The sequence below is a fragment of the Lampris incognitus genome, chromosome 10, assembly GCF_029633865.1.
Source record: "Lampris incognitus isolate fLamInc1 chromosome 10, fLamInc1.hap2, whole genome shotgun sequence".
Classification (NCBI taxonomy): domain Eukaryota; kingdom Metazoa; phylum Chordata; class Actinopteri; order Lampriformes; family Lampridae; genus Lampris; species Lampris incognitus.
This window is the reverse complement of record NC_079220.1, coordinates 58,484,878-58,503,436: the sequence shown is the minus strand read 5'-3', so window position 1 is coordinate 58,503,436 and position 18,559 is coordinate 58,484,878. Positions and strand designations below refer to the sequence as shown.

The window sequence follows — 18,559 nt, the reverse complement described above, 5'->3', positions numbered from 1 at the left end:
TCAAATCAAATGCCAATTTGTATTTCAAGATTGTTGAGAGTTTCTAAACCCGGTTCCAGCAGCTACGCGCTAGGAGCAAGTGGATTTGTCAAAGGTTGCCGCTTTTGAACAAATGGGATAAAACGGAGAATGAAGAAAGCCAGACTGACATGAACACCAGACACGAGAGGAGTCGAGCCACAGCGATGCATGGACGGAGGGGAGTGTGTGAGGCGTTTCTCTGGGGGGCGCTCCATCTCCCTGCTATGTGCTGAGGCGGGAGGTCAGAGTGCACAGCCGCTCAACCAGCTCATGGACGCACTACTGAGAGAGCTGGGGATTTGGTTTGGTCCCTCCCTGTTAAAAAACAATCGTTTCGGGGCGTCCGGGTGGCGTGGCTGTCTATTCCGTTGCCAACCAACACGGAGATCGGCGGTTCGAATCCCCGTGTTACCTCCGGCTTGGTCGGGCGTCCCTACAGACACAACTGATCACCATGTCTGTGGGTGGGAAGCCGGATGTGGGTATGTGTACTGGTCGCTGCACTAGCGCCTCCTCTGGTCGGTCGGGGCGCCTGTTCAGGGGGGAGGGGGAACTGGGGGGAATAGCGTGATCCTCCCACGTGCTACGTCCCCCTGGTGAAACTCCTCACTGTCAGGTGAAAAGAAGCGGCTGGTGACTCCACATGTATGGGAGGAGGCGTGTGGTAGTCTGCAGCCCTCCCCGGATCAGCAGAGACCGGGACGGCTGGGGAGAGTGGGGTCATTGGCCGGGTACAATCGGGGAGAAAAAGGTGGGAAAAAAATCCAAAACCCCCCAAACAATAAAACAATAGTTTCCCCTGCTATAAAAGGGGCCAAGGAGTTTCCCAGCCACCTGCTAGAAGAGAGCAACCGACCAGAACGGAGACTTTCCAGTTTGGTTCTGTAGGTTTACAGGTAGACGGGTTCTGTCTGTTGGTGGGAGAGCAGAGACTGTACAAGGTGTCGGGAAACCCGCATGGCATGGACGGGATACTGTCATCAGTTGGTCTCTTTAAGCGCAGCCCCGATACACATCTCAAGGATCCATCCCCAGAATGAGGGGAGAACGGCCCGTCCACGTGGCCTCCTCCGTCCACAAACCGCCAGCAGCATTCGCACGCCTCCGGGTCCTCAGTCACCGACAGTGCCAAGATGGATCTTTCTGGCTTTGGGAATACCGCGGCGTTAGATTGTGTCTACGGAATAGCAGCGTATTCCCAGCCTCGGCTGTCTACGAGCTCAGTCAACATTAGTATTGATCCAAATGGTCGGTGGTTTCGAGTGAACGGCCTCTGCTGTGACCGCAAGGCCCGTTTCCCTGCAGCGGCTCCGGCGTAGGGAGGAGGGCGCCTCTGAGCTGGATATTACCCACCGATCCAAATGGACCGCTTCCTTATCCGATTACCATGCCGCTTCACCCAATTAAAACCGAACTGCACAGAGCGGCTGCCTGAAATGCAACGGCCGAGTTGACAAGCAGCAGAGTCGACTCGGTGCAGAGGTCGATGTGTTTCGTTTTCACTCTGTAATTGATCCGGGGAGCCTCTCACATTTTTGGCACCGGTTCTCGTGCAGCAGATGTGTCTCGGTTAGCGAGGCAAGCCTCTGCTTGCTGTAAAAACACGAACCTGGCTCTAACTTATGGCCTGCTGTCAGAGCATCGGTCCTAATGCGATAACTAACGCAGCAGCAGCAGCAGCAGCAGCAGCAGGGCCGGACGGTACCAACACATCGTCGGCCGGAGTCCAAAAACGCGTCCAAAACGCCCTCTGCCAAGTGCGGCCTTGCTTCTGTCAGAGATACCAATTTGAAATCAGAGTTGATTGATAAACATGGTTAAAATGTGATGCTTCCCCTGAGAATAAATGCTTTCCAGGGATTGCCACGTCTCTTTTTTTGGCATTTTCATTCATTTGAAATGTGTCTCTCTTACTTCGTACAGCAGATAAGATGCGCTGAATAATAGATGGCAGTGTTTAGTTTATTTCATGGCACAGCCACCAAAGCACTTCATCATCGGTACGGAACAGAGGGCGTCTCCATCCTTTTCTGTGCGTAAGAGAACAGGTCCGGAAACGCAGGCCTGACTAACGTTCCGGGAGGGGAGGGGAGGGGGGAGGGGGGGTGAGGCAGAGGGAGAGGAGGGGGGGGGGCAGAGGGAGAGGGTGATGCTCCGCCGACCTGTCCGGGACTCTTCCTTGATGGATGGGGCTAAGGGTGAGGCCATAATGGGACCCCCATGTCCCACAGCTCTGCTTAGCCTCTGATCTCCAAGGTGATGTGTAGGTCCTGGTGCAGGGCGGCGCATGTGTGTATGCATGTGTGTATGCACGCCTGCATGTGTGTGTGCGTGTGTGTGTGTGTGTGTGTGTGTACCTGCATATGCTTCTCTACTAGACTATGTGCTTGCATTGACACTGTGCTGTGTATGTGCCGTGTCGGTAGGCTCATCACCGTTATTGCCATTCTGCACGTCTGCAACCTGCTTTCGTATGAGGGAAGGTGGCCGTGTTTGAATGCACTCACACACGGCGGCGGCGGCGGTGGCGGCGGCGTGTCTAAAGCAAAGGGGATAACGTCGAGTGTGTGCTGTGAAGAATAACCGCTGCGATGGAGATTAGTAGACTACAGCTTTTCTCAAAAGACAGATGTAAACAACCGCCAGCTACAAGTATTTTGCTTCTCCTTTTTTAGCAGAGCACAGAAATCCACCGGCATGTGGCTAAATCGGCAACAGACGCACCCGCAGCATCATCATCATCAGAATATAATACAGAGGCCTGGACCAGATGAGAACCAGCAGGTGTGGCGGTTAATAGTAAACATCACAGAGAATAAGAACCCTAAACGCTAAACCTTAGAAACCAAAAGCCTGGACAGACGCTGTACTGCAGCCCCGACAGCTTCTGTTTTCAACGTACGTCCACTCATTGTACACAACAATATATTTTATCTCTCAGAAAATACAGGGAATCATGCAAATATACCTAACACTTGTTTTTCATTTATGCAGTTCACTATTTTAACTTTCTCGGTTCTCAGACCTGTAGGACAGATCGTCGCAAGTATCAAAATTCACTCGATTGCCCCAAAAACTCCGTCCCCGAAAAACAAAAAACAAAAACTAAACAAAACAAGCAACAAAAAAAAGAAAAGAAAAAAGAATTCGAGATAGAAAATAAAACAGCCAGTCAAAATCAGAGAAACACACAGACATATCAACGGATCAGGCTCAGTATAAAATATCCACAGAAGCACTTTTTATATTTAGATTTTTTTTTTGTTCCAGTTTACAAAATTCACATATATTTCACAGGTCTTTTTTCTTTTCGTAAATCCCTTTTCCGTCGTTGGAAATCAAATCTTGTAAAATGGAGATGATGCATATTATGAAAGGGCATGTATTTGGCCGTTGTATAAAAACTGTCATGAAAATACATTTCTTGAGGACAATTTTCAGCCCTGCTGAGGGAAGCAAACGTTGCTTCAAGTGCTCTTCTGCTCCAGAAACACGCCAGGCCATTTTATTTCATTTTATTTTGAGAATCTTTTTGCAGTTTTCCGTGATTATTCCAAACAATCCTGATATGTGCTGAGCACGGGCAAGAGGACGTGCCGTGCCAGTTGCTCGCCAGAATACAAGACCAACTTCAAAACGTCCCGTGCACAAGTTTTGAGATACAGATGCCGGCACACGTCACCAACACTTTATATACGAATATGTGTTTGCTGTTTACTTCTCGACTCCGTTTGCTGCTGCTGCCAGCGAGGAGGTTGGGAAAGGGACATACAGACAGTATAAACAACCCCCCCCCCTCCCAAAAAATAAGAAGAAGGAAAATAACATCTCTGCAGACCCCTATAGACCTGTCTGCAAGCTCAGAATAGCTCCTTGGGAGCAGAAACGGAGCTTTGTGTGAGTTTTTCCCTCCCTTTTCCAGACGTGCATGGCTGTCCAATTAGAAAGCCCGGCAGCGGCAGCAGCAGCAGACGCGGCAGCAGTGTCAGAGATGAACAGACTCACAGCTGAGTTTGCACGAAAAAACTTTGATCTTGCTGAGGCCTTTTTTCTTCTTCTCATTCTGAAACAGGCTCTTGTGTTATGAAGACTGGCTGGCATTTCGAGACAAAGCCTTCGGTGTCGCTTGGTAAGACGGAGCCGAATGGCGAAATGTCTGAAGAGGCCAAATTACCAGCAACGCCCGGGTGTGTTTAGCTTCTTTTGTCTAAACTGACTCAGTGTTTTTGGCTTTGACTCTTCCACTGAGGGCAAATGGTTTTGGGTTTTTTTTGTTGCTCCATCTTCTTTTGCAACGTTTATCGGTCTCAGCGAGCATGAAACCTCATAATATAGACACGTCTTCCTCTGCTGCCATGAGGAGAAACCCAACATTGTAGGTGCAAAAATGCTCACATTTAGCGCACTGCTCATACTCTTAGCTAATGGATATAATAGACTACTTGATAAAACATTCAAAGACGCTAAACAAGAGGACTTGGGACCAACTGCTAACGAGGAACTCCTGCCTAAGAAGTCCGCTGTATTGTTGAGATCGAGATGAGGGAACGGAGCAGGGACAAGAGGCGCGCTGCCGAGCCTAAAGTCCAGCTACATGCTCCCATTTCTGCACCTTTGAGGAAAAGGCCTCTTCCCATGGCACAGTTTCTGTGTGTTTGTGTGGGGTAGGAGGGGTGACTACAGACAAAGTCACTAAAGTCAGTATCTCTCCCCGTGACAAACATTTATTTCACTGGATTATCAGGGACAATTAAAGATCGTACAGAAATGACCCGTCATTGTTCACAGAGTTTGCCGTCCAAGTGGCATTTCGGTGAATACTCAATGAGATGAGAGGAGATGCACTTTATTAATCCCCGTGGGGAAACTCATCTTCTGGATTTAACCCATCCCAACACACACTAGGAGCAGTGGGCAGCTGCCGTACAGCACGGGACCGACTCCGGCTCCACGGGACCGACTCCGGCTCCTCTTGCCTTGCCTCGGTCAGGGACACTGACAGGCGTATTAACCATGCGTGTCTTTTGATGGTGGGAGGAAACCGGAGCACTCGGCAAAAACCCACGCAGACACAGGGAGAACATGCAAACTCCACACAGAAAGGACCTGGGGTGGCCTGGGGTTCAAACCCAGGACCTTCTTGCTGTAAGGCGACAGTGCTAACCGCTGGGCCACCGTGCTGTCCACACAATGTGTACCCACTACCCTGCATATAAGTAATGTGTTTTCTCAGATTTCATTGAGACCCCATGGCCAGGCTGAGATGCTAGCCTTGACGCTAAAGTTTGAAGTTTCTGTGCGTTTCACGGCGATAACGCTCAAAGCTGAAAGCACAAACTTCCATGGGTGGATCGGTGACAGACTGACTAGAATATCTAACCCCACCATTTCTCACACGATGCAAAAAGTATACACAGGAGTGAATTATGCTTCAATTTGTGTCTGAAATCTCACACACACACACACACACACACACACAGGAATACCGGGGCAGTGATAAAGAGCTTACAAATGTGGAGGGAGAGAACTCCCATGAAGAGTAATCCACTTTCTGCAGCCTGTAATAGGACTACAAGCTGGCAGTGATTAATGTCATGGCAAATTCTTGCACCTCCTTCCTTTCTCTCTCCCTCCCTTATTCTCACCTTCTTCATGTCTCTTCGCCAACCCCTGCTGCTTTACTCTCTTTTTTTAAGTTATCAACAGAGTACCTCCTGAACTGCAGACTTTTCCTTTAACATTCTCTTTCTCTGTATTTCCTCGACCTTCCATCTCTTTTCCATTAGGCTGGGCTTCATTACTCACTTCCCAACCCTCCCTAGGTCTTCGGCCACCAATTCACTTTCAGTCTTCCCAATCGCTCTTTCCACTTTGGTGTGTCCAGCTCAGCTGCTCTCTCTTCTGTCTGCGGTCCTCAGCTATGAGACGGGGGAAATGATCAGAACGAACAGCATGAACAGAGAGGTCCACTGATCTCCCCTCATTAACAGTCATCACACACTCGCCACAGCCCAAACATCAGAGTCGTATCGAGTCAGCGGTGCGCCAGCCAAGGGAGGCCGCTCCACTGACACCAGCTCTCAAAGCGGTATCAGGCAGTCAAACCGTCGAGCCTTTCAACGTACACATGAACTTCTGCGAATGACAGCCTCACTCATGACAGCAACGTGGAGATCTGAGAGAAACGCTGCAACGTGGATTTCCCGTGAGGGGAATGGAATTGCAGTGCGGCTCCAGGGAAATGCGAGCTTGGGTCTCTGGTCCCTTCAGACTTGGCACAATAACATGTGACCGAGCCTGGAGAGAAGGATCATGACTACACAGGAGAAAGCCCGCTTACCCTTGCTTGAGCGTATTCATAATTGAAGAAACCAGTGTCGATTCTTGACGCTGGGCTCTAAAGGAAATAAGTGCATTTTAGGATTAACACGTCAGATACTGGTGTTGCATACAGAAGAGGCAGGATTCTGTTTTTGTCTCAGCAGTGCACAGACACTGGGGGAGCCACCCAAGCCAACCTCCTACAATAGGATTAAACATGAACAGCATGTCAGATGGCTTTCCCACGTTTCCTTTATTTCCAGTGGCTCTGGGTAATGCCTGGCTCAAACTACACGGATTCAGGCCCATTTTGACCCGACTGCGTCACTGCCCACCATCATTCAGTGTCGGGCCTGAATATGAACGTCAGGGATGACAAATGCTCGTGTAGTGTGACACAATCCAAGACCAGCGGCAGACACCCCACGACCCTGACTCCACAAGTCTAGTATGTCAGAATTTTTTTGCATTTTCCGTCAAGTTCGACACCCCTGACCGATGCTCAAAGACGTGTTCCTGACGCCGACCAATAGGATAACACAATGCTAGCATCACACATAGCGCTTCTTCCATGATTGACACTTCTCGACCTGCCTCCCTGACGACCTATGACCTCGCGTACGGTCGTGATGACAGCAGATGACAGCAGCATACGATGACGGGTCGGGGTCATACTTGTAGTGTGGCCAGTCTGGCGGCCAAGACAGGACGCGAATTTATAGCAGTAGCCTGACACGGTGCCATCGTGAAAGACAAAGAATATCGTGTAGACTGAGCCGGGCATAAAGCAACAACATGGTGCAATGAAAATGACCGTAGATCAGTGAGTGAGCCTCCCTCCAGGACAGGGATGGGCAACATGATCCAGAAAGGGCTGGTGTGGGCGCAGGTCTTTGTTCCAACCAAGCAGTTACACACCTGACTCAGTTACACACCTATTAGTCAACCAACAGTCTTGTTCTCACCAAGGTAAGGACCTTGATTTGTAGACGCAGGTGTGTAACTGCTTGGTTGGAGCAAAGACCTGAACCCAGACCGGCTCTTTCTGGATCAAGTTGCCCATCCCTGCTCCAGGGTTTTTTGCAAAATATGGGAAAGAAAATCTGAAGACAACCAGATTTTTTATCAACTTTGCTTTGCTATGCTGGATGAGTTGTGTGTAAGATAGCATGGCAACTGTTTGCATAACTGTTTGGGGGTCTGTGTAAGCTTTTAGTAACAGATTATTTGACTCGTGCCACTTTCTACCCGCTATGCAGGGTAGACAATCTCCTCACGGTAGTCAATATTCTGTGTCTCGTAGAGTAACAAAAGCAGCTGTAGACCGAAACTTAAGATTCCCAAGTAAGCAGCACGACACACCAACTCTATTGAATATGCCTTAAGCTGTACACAAAGAGCCACTTAAACTTATCGCTTGGTCTAAAACGCTCATGTGTGGAACAAGCCCGCAGCTTATCTCCATGCACGGCCAGACAGACCACCTGTTGTTTCAGGAGGTGTGTTGCTGACCCCGTCAGCATGGCGTTTGCAACCAAGTTGTGCCCCTTTTGTTCCGTTAGCACGTGTATAATAAACACTTCCACCATCAGGGAACCGCTGACAGAATTAGATAAGGAACATTTTCATGTGACTTAAACTGTCTCGGCCCTGAAAAGAGTTTGCGTTCTTTCTTGCAGTTCATGAGTCAGTAAGCTTTTTAACCAGCAGTGCTGAGCAATGAACCAGCACCGAGCGTCCATTTAGGCCAGGGCGAAAACCCGGTTTACCCTCACGTGACAGACTGGCACTGCTGCTGGCGTGCACATCTGGCGATACCTGGAAACGGGCCACTCGTGAATGAAAGGAAGTATCCTTGAGCAGGAGAGCACTTGAACCACAGTCAGACTTTTTGCTCCTAAAAATCCATCAACATGTTTCGGCACAATTGAGATAAAACAAAAATGAAAAGACCAAATCTGACATAATAACAATGATATATAAAAAAAGATTAACATTGTACCTTGATAGGGTGATACACATGATGAAATGTTCGTGTGGCCGAAGGCTGAAAGAGCCTCTTGTGGTATTAAGTCTGCTTTCAGGTGCGACAACCACACGGTCCGAGTGTGTCTGTAAACTTACAATGGCAGTTCAAGATTTAGGGAGTGAAAAAAAATCCTTTTGTGACAATTCTACGTTTCAATTCTTCCAAAGTACCAGCAAAGAAATGACTGTCCTTTGACTCGGTCACGGTCTGAATCAGCCATGGTTAAGTCCGGCAAGTAAAAATCCACTCGAACCTTTTACTGGTCCTCCCAAAGACACCAGGATCCTTGAGGTCCTTATTATTTTTGTTGTTGTTGTTTTTCGTTTTTTAAGTTCCTAAAATGAGCGCTTGCTGCTTGATCCTGTGGAAGTTAGCAGAGAGGGCTGACACTTCAGGGCTCTCGATCAGACGGGTCCACTCATACTGTAAACAAACATGGCAGAGTACCAAATTCAGGAGGACTCGAGTTCATGACCTTTGACCCTAGTTTTATGGGCACATCTTTATCAAACGCCCACGGAGAGAGACAAGGAAACTGGAAAATGACTTAATACGGCATGGAGACGAGACAAAATGACCTCACAAAGAAAAAACACATCTGCGAACGTGTCGTCGGGTAGCTCGTGCCGACCCGAAATAAACAAGCATGTGTGAAGTCAACCCAAAGAGGTCATGCTCGGAGGACGAAAAGATGTAGCGGGCAACGTGAGAGAGGAGAGAAAGGGGTTTACTCTGTGCACCAGGGTGTGAAGAGTAAACCCGGATCCCTGCCAGGGGAAGGAAAAGCAATTTCCGGCTTTTCACCTCTGATAAATAGGAACATGTGTCAGGAGACAAGCCTCCATACGACGACACGGTGTTCAATTCCCACATCACGCCAGAGCCGCTATCCCACGAGCCCAGCAGGCCGGCCTGTGTGCAGACAAGGGTGGCTCAAATGGACATCACACACGTCTACAGCAATGACCGCAGGGGACCAAATCCACGGCAGAAGAAATACTGCAAAACAACCAAAACTCCCTGGGCCATGGCTCTTGCTCGAGTTCGAGTCCCAGCGTAAATGAAAAGCCGCTGCAGTGACCACTCACTCAGTTCTCACAGTTTCTGCAGCCAGAAAAGGAAAAAACAAAACAAGACGGTGTGTGTTTGCTGATTTGTGCTCAAGGTTACGGGGAGATTTGGGGAGGAGTAAAACTTTACATACTGGGTCACATGTAAATGATAATCTTCACTTCGTGCAAATGAAGACCGGTTCATAGTAACGCTCCACCTTAAAAAGCTGTACAGAATGAGAACAGGTCTTTTGGCAGAGCAATCCCTCCCGTTAGTGAGCGCCGTGACTTACTTCAGATACTGCAGTGGCTTCATGATGAGCTGATCTATTTGTCACCCATCGATGAAGACAGTCAAATACAAAGGCAGGAACTGCTAGTATGCTCCCCCTTTTAGTTTTTAATACCTGCCCCAACATCATCTGATGTTGCTGAACAGCTGCCGACAGCTGGATGAATAGCCAGCAGGTCGGGAAGCACCTGAAGGCTGCTGTTACCAGTGAAGGGCCATTAGTCCCCAGGTGAAAAGGCAGTAACGTGAGACCGTTTATAACGGCTGTCGCCATTTAATCACTGAGGTGGAAAGATCACACACACACACACACACACACACAAACACACACACACACACACACACACACACACACACACACACACACACAGTTTACCGAGAGCTGAAAAAACTTAAACTGTGTTGTAACTCTGACTGCACCTGTCCCTTCATCTCTACCTGTCTCTGTCTCCATCTGTCTCTACCTGTATCTATGTCTCTACCTGTCTCCATCTGTCTCTACCTGTATCTATGTCTCTACCTGTCTCCATCTGTCTCTACCTGTATCTATGTCTCTACCTGTCTCCATCTGTCTCTGTCTCTACCTGTATCTATGTCTCTACCTGTCTCCATCTGTCTCTGTCTCTACTTGTATCTATCCGTCCCTTCATCTCTACCTGTATCTACCTGTCTCCATCTGTCTCTACCTGCATCTATCTGTCTCTACCTGTATCTATCTGTCTCTACCTGTATCTATCTGTCTCTGTCTCTACTTGTATCTATGTCTCTACCTGTCTCCATCTGTCTCTGTCTCTACTTGTATCTATCTGTCCCTTCATCTCTACCTGTATCTACCTGTCTCCATCTGTCTCTACCTGTATCTATGTCTCTACCTGTCTCCATCTGTCTCTGTCTCTACCTGTATCTATGTCTCTACCTGTCTCCATCTGTCTCTGTCTCTACTTGTATCTATCCGTCCCTTCATCTCTACCTGTATCTACCTGTCTCCATCTGTCTCTACCTGCATCTATCTGTCTCTATCAGTCCCTTCATCTCTACCTGTATCTACCTGTCTCCATCTGTCTCTACCTGTATCTATCTGTCTCTATCAGTCCCTTCATCTCTACCTGTATCTATCTGTCTCTATCAGTCCCTTCATCTCTACCTGTATCTATCTGTCTCTGTCAGTCCCTTCATCTCTACCTGTATCTATCTGTCTCTATCAGTCCCTTCATCTCTACCTGTATCTATCTGTCTCTGTCAGTCCCTTCATCTCTACCTGTATCTATCTGTCTCTATCTGTCCCTTCATCTCTACCTGTATCTATCTGTCTCTATCTGTCCCTTCATCTCTACCTGTATCTATCTGTCTCTGTCAGTCCCTTCATCTCTACCTGTCTCTACCTGCATCTATCTGTCTCTACCTGTATCTATCTGTCTCTACCTGTATCTATCTGTCTCTATCTGTCCCTTCATCTCTACCTGTATCTATCTGTCTCTATCTGTCCCTTCATCTCTACCTGTATCTATCTGTCTCTGTCAGTCCCTTCATCTCTACCTGAATCTATCTGTCTCTATCTGTCCCTTCATCTCTACCTGTATCTATCTGTCTCTATCTGTCCCTTCATCTCTACCTGTATCTATCTGTCTCTATCTGTCCCTTCATCTCTACCTGTATCTATCTGTCTCTATCAGTCCCTTCATCTCTACCTGAATCTATCTGTCTCTATCTGTCCCTTCATCTCTACCTGTATCTATCTGTCTCTATCTGTCCCTTCATCTCTACCTGTATTTATCTGTATCTATCTGTCCCTTCATCTCTACCTGAATCTATCTGTATCTATCTGACTCTATCTGTCTTTATCTGTCCCTTCATCTCTATCTGTATCTAGCTGTGCAGGACATCTGCATGCACATCCATCCATCCATCCATCCATCCATCATCCAAACCGCTTATCCTGCTCTCAGGGTTGCAGGGATGCTGGAGCCTATCCCAGCAGTCATTGGGCGGCAGGCGGGGAGACACCCTGGACAGGCCACCAGACCATCACACAGGGGGCGCACACACACACACACACACACACACACACACACACACACGCTCACTGTGATGCAGTCCTGATCATTTAGATAATCAACTTGTTAATTGATTAGGAAGAAAAAAACAAATGCTAAAATAAAATGAAATAAAAATAAAAACAATGGCATCGATGACCAGAAACAGGAAGTGTTGGCAGTAATTCCGCATGTCCTCCCTCTCTCCATCCCAGTCCGTTTTAACATGCGAGAGTGAAACAAGGCAATGTCACTGGAACTGCAAGTCTCAAGATGTTGGTTACTGCTACACAACCCTGTTTAGTTTGCATTATTGTCGGCATGTGAACACGCTGCCTGTCACACAGACAAAACTAAAGGATGTGGAGTTCAATGCAAACGCTGCCGGCTGAAATCTAGCTGACCTGCTGCACAAATTCATCTTCACCTATACCGCCTCTCTTCTTTTCTTTTACTCTGCCACTTGCTCTTACTCTCTGTCTCTAAATATGGGTCACACCTCTTATGCCACCACGCATGCACACCTCATGTTAAACGTCCCTTTGTACACTGTATGCTTTACTGAGACAGGATACCCTTTATTGCCTTTGCCAACTGAAGTGCTCAATTGTACATTTGGGCCTCTGTGCTCACCCCTGTCACTAAATCAAGCCCCCCGTGCCCAACAAAACCAGAACGTCACTGTGAGTGGGATGAAATGCTGGGGCAGAGTACGGGACCTGTCATGGCCAACAGGATCACAATGACTCTCCAGATGTGGAGAAGTGCTGCACACTGTGGATACTTAAACACGTGGGTCCCAAGTACAGTTGGGGGCAGGCGTCAGATCATGTCCCTCTTAGCATCTTTTCTGATGTCATGGGGTAACGCATCTCTACACTTTTGAGCCACTCTGACCATGTTCTCATTCTGCTTTTGTTTCTCTCCAATTTCTCCCCCTTTCTTCCTGTGTGACAGGCGCTATTGAAATGCAAATGAGACAGCACTGAGAAGGAGCTCGTGTAGGGAGAGGAGGCTGTGCTTGACGGCTCTGCTCACAAATTGGCATGGTTTCCCTTTAACAGAGCACAGATCCCACACCCACGCAACTCTCCCTCCATTACATAAAACATACATATGCTCACATTGCAAATTAGTACAGTGCCCAACATAGAGTACACACAGAAATTTAGACACACCCACACATGCACATAACATTTCTCCGCCTGTATGTGAAGATTATCCAAGCCTACCTTTTGGCATTACTCATAGATGAGAACATGGCACTGGGAAACACAGGTCAAAAACGCGAGCCCCAACTGAGCACTCATGATGTACTCATGACAGCATTTGTCTTTGCTCCATGTGCTAGCAGTAGCACTCCCCAAACACTAAATGGGAATGATCCACAAATGGTGCTAGAATGAAGTGCAAAAATAAAACACCAGGGTGACTCCCATATCTTGGACACAGTTTCTAAGTCCTGGCTCCACTCACAACATTTTATACACCAAGCATGCCTGAAATCCTTAGGTAAAAATTATGCCTTCCTTGTTTCTCTTCATATGCTTTGACACAGTCTCAGGCCCAGAAGCCAATCTGGAACAAGAGAAGCCACGCTTTGTTTCCCATAATGCTTCGCTCTTGTCTCCTTACAGCTTCTGCTGTGCTGACACACCTTTCCAATAGTCGAGGATATCGTGCAGGTCCTCCCCTTTGGCAAACTGCACTTTTTTGCGCAGGGCATTTCCAGCCGTCACATAACATGACTCATCGCGCTGGCCCTTGCGGTATGGCCGGAAGCGTTCCCAGATCCGAAGTGAGCTCTCTGAGGAATACTCTGGGCTAGAGGAGTAGCCAGAGTAGCTGGAATGGTGGCGGGCAGGTGAAAGCTGAGAGTAGGATGCTGCATCCCTGCGAGAGCGTGTTAGGGGCTTCAGGAAGGAAACCCTTTGGGCTGGGGAGCCCTGGTGGGAGCCTTCATAGTAGAGTGCTGGGACGGAGTGGCGGTGCTCCGAGCAGTGGTAGTCCTGCTGCACCTCCAGCTGCTGCTGCTGCTGCTGCTGCTGCTGCTGTTGTTGTTTCTGCTGCTGTTGGTGGTGATGGTGCTGTGGTTTCGGGTTGTCTTGATATTGCGCACCAACACCACCACCACTGTCGCAACCACCACCACCCCCTCCTCCACAGCTCCCACTCCCCACTAGAGGCAGCCTCTCCAGAGGCTCACCGCAACCCACAGGGCTAGCTCGATCGGAGTACTGCTGCTGTTGATTGCAAGCATCTGGGCTCCTTGGTTCAGGGACATCCAGACTGTAAACTCTAGAACCTCCACGATCCCGATCTCGACCCATGGATCCACAAGAGGTGGTGCTGCTTTGTTTTTTGACAGTGTTGACAATCACCACAGCAGCATCTGCACTCATCTGTCGCTGAATGGGACGTACAGCTGTGGCTGGGGGAGGGGGCCGGTAGGGGGGAGTGACCACAAAGCCACCACCACTGATCCCAGGGCGTTCAGATAGAGGGGCGTTAAAGGCAGGAAGTGGAGGGGGGGAAGGAATCTTGTTGGAAGGAATGATCTGGCATGTCTCCGTCCCTCCTTGGGATAGTGGAATCAGGCCGCGGGTAAGGGAAGAGGTGCTGGTGGGAGGAGGGGAAGTCGGATTGGAGGAAGCAGCAGTGTTACTGGAGGCCCCCGAAGCAGCGACTGCAGCTGCATCCAGCTTCAGGGCATCAATGCAGTTGTTGATGATCTGGTTGACCTTGTCTACCTCCATGGCAATGGTGGAGATCTCTGATGCAGAGCCCCGTCCGTCGTCATCTGAATCATCCCCAACATCAGTTCCATCATCCTCCCTCAAGTCTTCCCCCCTTAGCCCTCCATCCCCCAACCTCTCCACCCCAGATCCCCCAGTCCTTACATCCATGTAGTTACCTTTACTAGTTGTCATGGCCTCTGAAAAAGCTGTGGCCAGCTTCTCCACTTGCGGTATAGAGGATAGTCTGGAGGAGCTGGTATTGGCTGAATGGAGCATGCCTGAACTGGAGGAGGTGGACATGGGCAGCTTACCTCCATGGTGATGTTGGTACTGATGGTGTTCTCTGGACTGCTCCTGAAGCTTGTGGACAGCTGATGGATCATTTGCCACTGCTGCTGCCACCTCTGGTCCATAACGCATTTCCAAGATGGTTTTCTTGACACAGATGGACTTTTGCTTCTCATCATGCATCCGTTTCTTACGAAGACAGTAATAGACTAAACCCAGGACAATGAGCATACCGAACAGGCACCCCACAATAGTCATTATGTAGTGGGTAGTAGTGGAGGGTGTGTGAAGCATGTCATCTGGGTTTTGGGCCCGTGTGGCAAACTGGATACATGTGTGGTTGTAGCGCTGGGAGTTGCGGATAGAGGCAACGCAAAAGGTATAGTTGGTGTGGGGCTTGAGTTTGTTGAGGGTGATCATCTCCTTCTTATTCTTCAGATTCATTACATCAGACACGTAGGTTTGATTGTACTGTGTCAGAATATACATTTTGCTGAAGGGTCTGGGAATCTGCACCAGGAGAGATGCTGAGGATAAGGAGACATGGTGGAGCTTGATACTGGGGATGAAACTGTTTTCAGAGGATGAGGATGAAGTGGTGGGTTGATGGTAGGGCCCCACACCACCAAACATCTCTGGTCCAATCCCAGAAGGGCCATCCAGATCCGGTGGGAGAGAGGTCATTCCTGGAATCAACACTCCATCTCGACAGACAGATGACAGGATGTTCTTGGCATTCCGACCAGCGTGACCAGCTGCGATGGGACTCAGTAAAGGGTATCCAAACATCTCCCGAGGGGTCTCACACTGGAGTCGGTCATAGGTGTGTGTGACATTGTTGAAGGACTCCAACCAAGTTAAGAAGCTATAAAGATCACACCCACAGTGGAATGGGTTTGCTGCCAGTTCGCACACCATCAATCGACTGAGAACTGTGAAGGTGGATGGATCAATGCGAGCAAGTTTGTTGGAAGACAGGTCCATACTGCTGAGGCTGGGGCACTCCCAGAATGCATTGCTGGCAATAACCTCGATGAGGTTGTGCTGGAGAAAGAGGCACTGCATGCGGCCTAACCCTCTCATCATGCCTTCAGTCAGGTTGGTCAGCTTGTTGTATCCCAGTTGAAGAACCTGAGAGGTACATACAATAGAAAACATAAGGAGTTTAATTTTTTAGGGTTATTAGGAAACAGAAAACCCTGACTTAGGCTCTCGGGAAAAGGGATTATTCCCAGTATTTTTTTGTTAACCCCTAATCCCATGATTATGAATGCTTTGACTCTGATATCTGAGTTGCTGGAAGATTATCCCTAAAATTCAGTTTACTAAAGAGTTACTTCACAACTTAATTTGCATCACTAATACAGCAGCAATTTTATCGACCTTGCGGTCTCCTCAGCAGTTTTCTTAATGCATGTGTTGTACATTAAGCTGAAACTATATTGCACTGCTTGTTTTTACACTCAACATTTATCTGGAGTAAATGATATTCACTTAAACATCAACTCAAATGCAAACAAACAACACAGTTACTAATTTTAAGGCATGGCATTTCATGAAATTATCCTTCACATTCACTTATTGGCTTAAGCAAATGAAGTTGTCATCGCTCAAACTGAATTTTTAAATCTTTTATGTTAATAAATCCAGCTCGTGGATTTTATAATCAAAATTTTATCTTCACCTGTAGGTTGGCTTGTCCAGCAAAAGCCCCATCCTCGATGTAGCTGATCTCATTTTTGGTGAGGTTGAGGTCCGTCAGATTGGTGAAGCGGTACATGGAGGTGAACAGCACAGCCTTCAGCTTGTTCTCATTGAGCCTCAAGTCGTGGACGGTATTGTTGATGTGCTGTGGGATGGTCTCATATGGAGGCTGGTTCTGACTGCAGATAGCCAGCCACACATAGCCTTTGTCCCCCTCAATGAGCCAGCAATCACCCTTGACCATGCGAGGGAGGTGGAGCAGGAGGAGGAGGGAGGAGACGAGGAGGAGAAAGAGGATGGGGTTGGGGAGAGAGAATCTCTGCATGGTCAAAGTGAATGGAGAAGTAATGGGAGGGACTGGGGGGCGGGTTAAAAAAGTACAGAAAAGGCGGCACAAGTGGGGAAAGAGGTTGTGCTTGTAGGAGGGAGAAAGGGGACTAGCTAAGGTAGCAAGGAAGGATTTGGAATAAAAAAAGGAGAAGGGTCTGGCTAGGCCGTAGAAAAAAGGGAACGGGGTTTAACAAAGCCAGTCACAGCTATATGGATAACATAGTGCTTAGCAAGGGACCCATATTATATCATATCCTGCCAGGCTGTAGTGTGGGGTGATACGGCATTTCTTCATGCTCTCTCCTTGGCCTTCAGTTCTGCTCGACTCCAGTGGAATGGAATAGCGGCTCCTTGGGGTAATGAGAAACCTGTAGAGGAGAATGAGAAAGAGCCATGAGACAAAGCACAAGGGGCATCAGTGCACAATGATGGAGAAAATAGATATTAGATTGGCTTGTGCACAGAAAAATTTGTGTTGCACAACAGTACACTCTGTTAAGAATTATGACAATCACAATCACCATTTTCGCAAATCCAACAAACGGTCTTATTGTGAGGCATGTATAAATCAGTGAGACTGGCTACAGTAAGTGGACCACTCATGTTAAAATGACAACCTTGAAAAACTTTTGACACTAATGACCTGTACTGCTGTTACAAATATCTATACTTTATACATGAGATTGACAGTCGTGACAACACGTGATGTTGAGCACACATGAATGTGGCACATTCTCTTTGACTACTTTTACAAAGAGTTGCTCTATGATACATGACTAATGAAACCATTAAAACACCTGTCAAAATGTAATTTTTTTTTCATGAATCGGTAATATCTACTACCACTACTACTACTACCACTACTACTACTACTACTACTACTACCACTACTACTTTCAGCTGCTCCCGTTAGGGGGCGCCACAGCAGATCATTCGTTTCCATCTCTTCCTGTCCTCTGCATCTTCCTCTGTCACACCAGCCACCTGCATGTCCTCCCTCACCACATCCATAAACCTCCTCTTTGGCCTTCCTCTTCTCCTCTTCCCTGGCAGCTCCATATTCAGCATCCTTCTCCCAGTATACCCAGCATCTCTCCTCCACACATGTCCACACCATCTCCATCTTGTCTCTCTTGTTTGTCTCCAAACCGTCCAACCTGAGCTGTCCCTCAAATATACTCGTTCCTAATCCTGTCCTTCTTCATCACTCCCAGTGGAAATCTTATCATCTTCATCTCTGACACTTCCAGCTCCTCCTCCTGTCTTTTCATCAGTGCCACTGTCTTCAAAACATACAACATAGCTGGTCTCACTACCATCTTGCAAACCTTCCCCTTTTTAAAAAAAAATTATTGCTGATTTTCCCCTTTTTTTCTTCTTCCCATTTAGTGGCCAATTGCTCCCTATTTTAGTTCAAACACCCACCCTCGTACTGCATGCGTTCGCCAACTACATCTCTCTGGCCGGCAGTCTCGAAGGAGACGCCTCCCCACCTTCGTGACAAGGCAAATTCAGGCCGAACCACTGCTTTTTCTGACACACACAGACACGCAGTCATGTGACGAACACAAGCTGACTCCGCCCCCTCCAGAAGACAGCATTGCCAATTACTGCTGCTTCATCGACTCCAGCCATAGTCGGATCTGACGAGACCGAGGCGCGAACCCCGGTCCCCAATGGGCAACTGCATCGACACAAAGCCGATGCTTAGACCGCTACACCACCGCGGACCAGTAAACCTTCCCTTTAAC

General features: G+C 48.1%; 1 protein-coding gene across 1 annotated transcript; it reads right to left on the bottom strand.

The window, feature by feature from the left end:
* Positions 1–13,379: 13,379 nt before the first annotated feature.
* LOC130119948 (protein phosphatase 1 regulatory subunit 29) lies at positions 13,380–16,722 on the bottom strand. The gene is made up of 3 exons (XM_056288551.1): positions 16,459–16,722; positions 13,872–15,905; positions 13,380–13,796 (listed from the first exon to the last, which is right to left on the bottom strand). Exons 1-3 carry the CDS (start codon positions 16,720–16,722, stop codon positions 13,380–13,382), a joined length of 2,715 nt encoding a protein of 904 aa, XP_056144526.1.
* Between the last annotated feature and the right edge of the window lie 1,837 nt (positions 16,723–18,559).